We start from the raw sequence: 8,539 nt of genomic DNA on the forward strand, positions 1-8,539 counted from the left end.
AACTATCAAATAAGTTGTATCAAAACATATAAAAGAATTGCTTAAATCTAACATCAGTTATCATGAATTGTCCAAATGTAAATTTTACACATTAATGATAGTCTTTATCCAAGACAGATTTTATCTCCCAACTATCATCAACCAATGTAACACTATTTGTTTGAGACAAAGTGCATGCAGTACATACAAAATCTTTTATTAACAACACATTCTCAGAAAAGTCTGAAATGTCCATCAAAATATTTTTTGTTACACCTGTCATACGTACCTTGGGGTGGTATCTACAGTGGCAGTGAAATAATTTCAGTGCAAAGATAATAACAAAATAACTTCATTTTTATGATTTTTTCATGTGTATCTTAAAAACTGCTTATCAGTGACTGACTTTGTGAAATTTCAAGTACTACTCTCAGAGTTTCTTTCTTTTTTATACATGTGAGTTAATTGTGTCCATTTCAGACCAAATGTTTCTCAAAATTTGATTATCCTTTTAGTGCAAATATGCTACATATTTTCACATCCTTTAATTTGTGATTGTATTAAATGATATTTGCCAAATGTAAATATATGCATGCAAGCATGCACAATTTGAACATGAAAATAAGGATTTTGTTTCCTGGAATCTCTCAATCATAACTTTGGGTCACATAATCAGCATAAATTCAGAAAGGCACTTGGGGGGAATTGAATGTCTATGGTACATATTTCATAAGCAAATGTTAAAAGCCATTCCATTCCAACTCATGTGACATTTATTCAAAATTCAAATTTACATCTTACTGTAATACTTCAAAATAAATTTGGCAAAAGATTAAATAGTTTCGCAGGGTGCTATCTAACTTTTTAGAAGCACTTGCCCAGTCAGGTAAGGAAATTTTTAAATAGTTGGAATATACTTGCCCAAAAATCTATTTCACTTGCCCCCCAAAATCCTAAACCCTTTTCTCTCTTTGACATGAACTGACCTACTTTGTTATTGCATTTCTTTTTCCAAAGTGATTTTATCTTGCCTGCCATGATCAAAATTAGGGTCAATAACTCAATATCATATCATATCGACCCTAATTTTGGTCATTCTGTGAGAATTTAGCTTGCCCAATTCTTGCAAGTAGTTTGGTGTTTACTTCAAAACACTTGCCCGACTCTAACTTCTACTTGACCCGGGCAATCAGGCAAGTGTTTATGTAGCACCCTGGTTTTGTTATTTTTGCTACATGTATATTGTATGTTTCATTCCCAGCATATATCATTCAATTTTGATGATGGATGATCAAAACATTCTTGTAAACATGCAAACCAATGCATCCCAAATATTAACCATTGCACATTTATACTCTCCAGAAATGTATGGTCAGTTCCCCCATGTCTGCGCGGTCTCCCAAGTCTGCGCACCCGCGTATCTGCGCGATTCTAGTAAGAGAAGATACGCACCGAGTACGAACTTTACACATGCAATACATAGACAGGTATTCATAAAAAATCTGACTCAAAATGATGGGAAAATAACGAATTTCGGGCATTTCATGTGACGGCCTCAAAATGCAGCCTTTCTCAACAAAATCCCTGAATCGTGTGCAAAGTGAATGAGTGCGCAGACATGGGGTACCATTTTTTTTTCAATCTGAAAATGACAGCCCGAGGATTTTTCAAGAAAATCCTATATTTTCTTTCATTTTTTCATGAGAAATTTGGTACACTTACTCATAATAATATAAGGAACATTATTAATTGAAAGATTTTGTGAAATAAGAAGGACTTCATATTAAATCTTAATTCAAATTGTTAGGTGCGCAGACTTGGGGCCCACCATCATACTGTACATGAAGCAAAGGCAACCTTTTTTTAAAGATAAATGCCAGTAGTGGTGACAAGGTCAAAATGAGTTAGAACAGAATCCAATAGAATTACCACCTAAGTGTTTGTGTCTATAATAAAAAAATATATATATAATTGACTCTGGAAAAAGATGTGCAATTGCTGAAAAGTTAGCAAAATAAGCACGGAATTCCATCAAATGTCAGGTACTTTTCCAAGCAATATTAATACATTGTCCCACATATGCTTTTCTGATTTAGTGATCATCAAACTTATCGGGTTTGAGCTATGATTTCATGGAAGAAAAGTGAAAAAAATAGATAATTTTTTGTTGCAATTACTTTCTTTTATCTTTAGATAAAAAGTGCACTGTCAAATGATCTCATAACTAATCTTAATTTTACACTCAAGGCTGACTGTGCATGTCAATTGATTGCTTGAAAATTGTGATAAATGGAAGAATTGTGAATTACACTCTATCATTCTCTAGGCAAACAATAATAAAATACTGTACATGTACATGCTGCTTGCATGTATAAAAAGTACTAAAACTATACATGTACATAGACTTATTTTCAAATAATTATGTCTTTCACATTCAACAGTTGTGCATATTTTCTATTCATGATTCATTGAAACTTATATCATTGCACAATCTCAAAAAAATATGGATATATTATAGTACATGAAACATCCCCCTATCAATGTACATACCCGGTATGTAAAAGCAGTTGTCTATCAGTTGAGCCCTCCGTAACACAGTATGCAATTGTAATTGTTTATGTTCAGTTCAAAGCATGATACTCGGCAATAATTAGCTTAGATGTAATTGCAGATATCATAACATCAAACTGAGAGAAACAATGTAAGAATAAGAGATTTGTCAATATATATTTTCCAGTGAGAGATGATGAAATACAAATGTATTGTTTATTCAATAGTGTGTATATCATGACAAGTGATAATTATTATAATAGTTAGTTCTTGTATAGTGCATAACACATTACACTGTATGCTTCCAAAGGACTTGGGTATTATTACCCTGGCTGTAGCTCAAGCAGCTTTTACGCGCTCGGCATTTCAAGGAATAAATTACTGCCAGGTACCCATTCACCTCACATGGGTTGAGTGTAGCGCAATATAACTTTGATTACATGCAAATGTTTTTCATTACAGTGAAAGTAAGACAAGACTAAATGTCTCTATTCACCCTTCTGATTCTTGAAAAATACCATGTTCAGAGTTGAATTCTGCACCATTTTGCCACTCCTGACATTACAATGATCCACAGAAAACAATATTTCACTTTGCACCATCTAGGTCAATAAATAGAAATTTCTTCACACCTGGAGCACAATGTCCATCAGCTGCACATTAGACGTCATGTTGTTTGCAAGTGGGGTATATCCTCATCCGACAAATACTCTGTTCTCTCCGATTTGCTACCGAGATTAGTTAGCTTCATGCATAGGAAGACGGGTACCACCATGATGGTGGCGCTAAGTGGGTCACTCCTCGTGCATGCTATCAAGATACAGAAGACCTGCAGGTAGGGGATCCCGAAGACAAGCGCCCAGAACCAGAATGGAAGCGCAACCAGTCGCCTGGTGATGGACATGTACCATGTGAGTTGATGGGGGTTGAGGCGGAGGGTGTCGGAGTAGGTCTGGACGTGGTCTAGGGCCAGGGCATTGTACTGGTCACTGAGCTCAAAGATGAAGTACCATAGTAGACAGCTCAGACCTAGGAATAAGACTATGAACAGCCAGCTCATCCTCTGTCGGAACTTCATCTTTCTTCATTTGTGTATTTATTGTACACACGATGTCAAAGGATACAAATCTGAAATTAAGCAACAACAAATAAGAGAGAGATAACATGTAGCACATGTCCCTTTTTCTTAATTGAAAGGTTTGAGTCAAAGGAGTGAGCAAATGAAATGAGATAGATATTCAATGTATGTAGTTGAGTTGTAGAGGAACAACCAGATTCAGCTTCAGTAACCCCTCTTAGACAGTAGAGATGGTGTTATGTTTACCCTGTCATACTATCTAAACATTCACATTTGTCATGTTACTGATTTTTCAACCATCAAACCCTATACCTACTTTCTAGTTCATGTCCGAAGACTCCCAGTGACGAGACCAACAATGGTCATTTTTTTTAAGTGTGAATGGCCACAAGAAAAATGCACGTCAACAATCTGTAGTTTAATTTACCTTCAATTAAATCACGAAGATAAAAACAATTTTTTTTATGTGAATATAAATAATATCACTATATTATTATAATAATTATTTATAATCACGAATTTAATTTCAGTATTTGTTAAATAATTTGTACCTATAAATTGTTATTCAAAACGGCATTTTGTAACATTGAATATCGAATGTACGTCATAACGAAGCGGTTCAAGGAACAGACCTATTGAATTTGCTTTGTTGACAAACGAAACGGATCGAAGGATCTACACGAGATCGGTCTGGTAAGAAACCTTAAAATTTTCACCTTTTTATGAACCAATTTTTGGAACCTTCATACACATTAGGCGTTTGAAGGTTCAAATATCAATAAAATTCACACTTATGTCTTGCTTATGTCTCACTTAGGTCTTGCTTATGCATATATGGCAGGCGGTTCAAGGCTCCATGATGAAGAATTATATGTCAAATATTTAAAAAAAAACAGTTTTTCCCCGTTTAAGTTTATTTTTCCTCGTTTTGTTGCATTTCAGGCCAAAACAGAATAATAATCTTTATTTTGGTAGTTCTTTTTAAATATTTCAATGAAATAAAGACAGAAATCAATGACCTATCACAGAGATGCCAAGTTCAAAGACCAGCTATGCGTGAGATTTTCCACTCATCCTACGAACGAGGTTATAATATAGATTAATATAGACTACATAATATAGATTTTCTGTGAATCTGAGTGAGATCACAGACATTGTGTACAATGTATATGGGGATAGGCTGTGATATTTGCGTGAGACAGAGATTTGAGGGGATGAACAAGGGTCCAAAATGCTTGAGTCTCGCGCATAATGCGTGAACTTGGTAGCTCTGCTTTCGGCATGATTTTGCACAGTTAACCCCCTAATGGTGGCTGCACATTGGCAAGCTGTCTGTGTATGAGGAGAAAAAAAAAACATTAAAATGTTCAAAAAAGATTCCTCGAACCAGACGGCTGCCAGCTGTCTACACTTGAGGTAACCACCATAGTACAAATATTTGCAAATAGATTCAAAACTATCTTCTACCTCCAGTCTCATATTATCGTACCTTGTGCTTGTCAAGTGCTGAATGTACGGTGCAAGTCAGTGACACTAGTTACGGTACACAGATCTAAACACATGGGACACTGCTAATTAACTTCATAACTATTAAAGTTCCTTGGAATCTTGGCTTTGATATTTACTATAGAACTCCACTGCTATTTTCATTGTTAATCTAGTACTTAAATCTACTCAACTGTATATAGAATATTTCTGGGATAATTTACCGAAACTGTACAGCAAATAACAAATGAGTGTATTTTATAGAAGAAGTTTGGTCCAAAACAAGTTCCACGACATCACATCATCAGTCATCAATCAATTATCAATTGTAAAAGTACCGGTATATGTGATTCATTATAGGAATTTCAACAACAATATAAACTAATTTTATACTTAGAATATAATTTCAAAACTATTTAATATTTTTTGTGTGAATAAAGTTGTTTTAAAATGAAATAGTTCTAGAATCCCTCATCAACTTTTAATGCTTATGTGAATGTGCCTAGCCAATCAAACATGGCGGCGCCCATCGTCTCATGCGAATTGTCATTGAAATCCGGTGAAAGATCTACTTTTAAGTATGACGTGGATACAAATGGCGGTAAATTCTCACACCAGTCACTTCGAGTGGCTATTGCTGCCATGCAGGGAGATCTAAATACATTTTTAACGGCTCAGGTGGAAAAGGAAAAGCAAGAGAATGCTCTAAAAAATGGTGGTGGGAAGCTCCAGCGGCAAAGCAAATGCGGATCTGCCGAAGGCTCCGGCGGAGGTGATGGAGAGCGAAACGATCCCACTGGTGATTCAGCCGCTGGTAAGTAAAGTGGGAATGTAAACGAGTAGATTATAAAGAAAGATGAGTACCCCAAAAGTAAGCCAAGAAAGAGAGAGAGAGGAAAAGAAACTCTGATTCTGAAGTCAGATGCAAGAATATTTATTTGTTTGATAACTTGTTCATTGAATGAGTGATGTGGCCCCAGATGAGATGTGTAAAAATTTGACCCTTATTATTTTGTAATAAGTATTACCGTTACTAATACATTACAGTAATAGGACAGGTCTACGTTCAGTAGTTAGTTATGGTAAAATGGTAAACAATAACAGTTAAATTGTGTTCTTTTTTGTTTTTATTTTTTGAAGGAGGCAGTTGGGCAAGTAGGTGATGGATGATATCTACACTGTTGAAGTATTAGTAATTTTACAAAGAAAAATAATACATTTACAGGATGTTTAAACATTTTTAAAAGAGACAACGCAATGATTTAACAAACCAAACGGTTTTATGCAGTGATATGTAACTAAAATTACAAGTTAAATGTAAAACAAAGTTAATAATCTTTGTTAAAATGCGAACGAACTATTATGTTTTTACGTTGATTGCAGTGCATCTATGGTATTAATTTGTAAACTAACAGATTTTCATGTTAAATGAATGGTTAAAATGTTGTTTTTTACAGTTATCCAGTATTTTTGCATTTTTACAGCCCTTCATAATTTAACAGTTCATACTGTGTGTGAATCCCAGCTGCCAGTAATGATTACTGTTTTTTTACAGTCACTGTAAAAAAAAAGAAATTATAACTGGCAGCTTGGATTATTTTTAACAGTGTAGCCTGATTTTGAAGGTGTCTCCTGAGCTGTGAGAGCTTAAACTGCATGTATGATGTATAAATCATTTCCTCTCACTCTCTCTATCTCTACCTTTCAGGCAGTGATTCCGATGATGTTGATTTGGATGAAGACGAAGATGAGGAGGAAGATGTCTCAAATGAAGCAGACAGTAATGACAACCAGGCTGGAAAAAGAGAAGCAAAGGACTGGGATTCAACTTTAAGCAAAAAGTCCAAGTTATCTGATAGCTGACAAGAATGCATGTATGAACTGTGAGTTGAACAGCGATACCATGTTGAATTTAAATCCAGATTCAGCAACATGTATGGCATTCACATTTTGATATTGTTGTAAAAATGTAAATACACTGTATCTTATGTAAAGACTTGTGTTATTGTTTTATAGTGATCAAATACAATTGTACATGTACAGGATCTGTTTGAGAACATATACAATAGATTTATAATGATTGCAAGAACTATGTTAGACTTTGCAGCAGTGGGAAGCCAAAATGTATCTGATAATTTCAAGTTGTTGCTAAGTTTTTTACCATTACTGATCACCTGTGAAATGGCATCTCATTGTAAGATTCTTTTATATTTATTATTTTGTAAAGCTCATTTTTATAATAGAATTATGAAGTACACATTTCCAAGAGTTGCGGGTACATATGATTTTTTTGACAGTCAACCTGAAGTTGAGTACATACATAATTTACCTTCCGTACCACACATTTAGTTGAAAAATTTGTAAAACAGGTACATACACATTTGCACTTGTAATGTTAATTGTAGGCCTATATTTGGCAACTTTTTGATATATTGTCACTTTTTGCAATACCAAGTCATTCAGATGATCTAATCACTATGGCTAAACCCATATGGTCTTTACCAATTTTTCTATTTGCTGTCTTGTCCAACTAAATTGGTTTGTGCTAATTGTCATTCTGTCTAACGATTAAATCTGCTTTTCAGTGACAATTTGGTGCATGTATACTAGGCTTACCATGTCTTCTCATCAGAAAGAGAGAGTGATGTGAGACCAAGTAGGGAATTATAGATGAAATGAAAATAGGCATAGCCTATGAGAAAAAAATGACAAAGTGCAAGTTCGACGCAAATTGGTTGTAGAGGAGATTGACTTAGACCATATTGGTTCAGACCAAAACCAGAGAAAATAAGACAGACAAAGTTACCGATTTCCCAATGGTTTGATATTGAAATTTATGAATGCCTTTTTTTTAAATCTACCCTAACTTATAGTTATACTAATTATCATTATAAATTATCAGAACACAATAAGGCGCTTTTTGAAGACTAAACATGGGTTGTCACTTCTCATACCTGTTCAGAATGTATTATTTCATTAGAGGTCTAGAGGATAACTTTTTGTTATCATTTGTGTAAGATTGACAGGGTAAACAAGCCTATAATTATTAGAAAATGTTGCAAATCGAATTTACGAGAATGTACAAAATACTGTTCATCAAAAGCAAGAATTTGATGAAAATCATGTAATAAATCTCAGTATGAGTTCATGTACTGTACATACTCTTTTTCATAGAGCTATCTTTATAATTTTGTTGAATATCATCACCATGTAATTGATTATTAATATATGGCTATGCATTTGACCCTCCCCCCCCCCCCCCTTCCCCACCTACATGTAAAACATGTGCACTAATCATGATCAAAGTGTTCATTTTTAAAGTACTTGTAATTAAGTTATACCAATACAAACATGGGGTAAATTGCCAATTCGTCTACTCGTCCACTCATCACATGGTCTACTTTCATTTAGTCTAATGCCATTCTGTCCATCAATATTTTGTCTAAC

General features: G+C 34.5%; 2 protein-coding genes across 2 annotated transcripts; one reads left to right on the top strand and one right to left on the bottom strand.

The window, feature by feature from the left end:
• Positions 1-3,196: 3,196 nt before the first annotated feature.
• LOC121418041 (transmembrane protein 251-A-like) lies at positions 3,197-3,607 on the bottom strand. The gene has a single exon (XM_041611742.1). The coding sequence runs from the start codon at positions 3,605-3,607 to the stop codon at positions 3,197-3,199; it is 411 nt and encodes a 136-aa protein (XP_041467676.1).
• Positions 3,608-5,571: 1,964 nt separating this feature from the next.
• On the top strand, positions 5,572-7,870 carry LOC121418182 (general transcription factor IIF subunit 1-like). Its single transcript, XM_041611909.1, has 2 exons — positions 5,572-5,906; positions 6,801-7,870. The coding sequence occupies exons 1-2, from the start codon at positions 5,609-5,611 to the stop codon at positions 6,953-6,955; spliced, it is 453 nt and encodes a 150-aa protein (XP_041467843.1). The 5' UTR covers positions 5,572-5,608; the 3' UTR covers positions 6,956-7,870.
• The last annotated feature ends 669 nt before the right edge of the window (positions 7,871-8,539 follow it).

The sequence above is a fragment of the Lytechinus variegatus genome, chromosome 7, assembly GCF_018143015.1.
Source record: "Lytechinus variegatus isolate NC3 chromosome 7, Lvar_3.0, whole genome shotgun sequence".
Classification (NCBI taxonomy): domain Eukaryota; kingdom Metazoa; phylum Echinodermata; class Echinoidea; order Temnopleuroida; family Toxopneustidae; genus Lytechinus; species Lytechinus variegatus.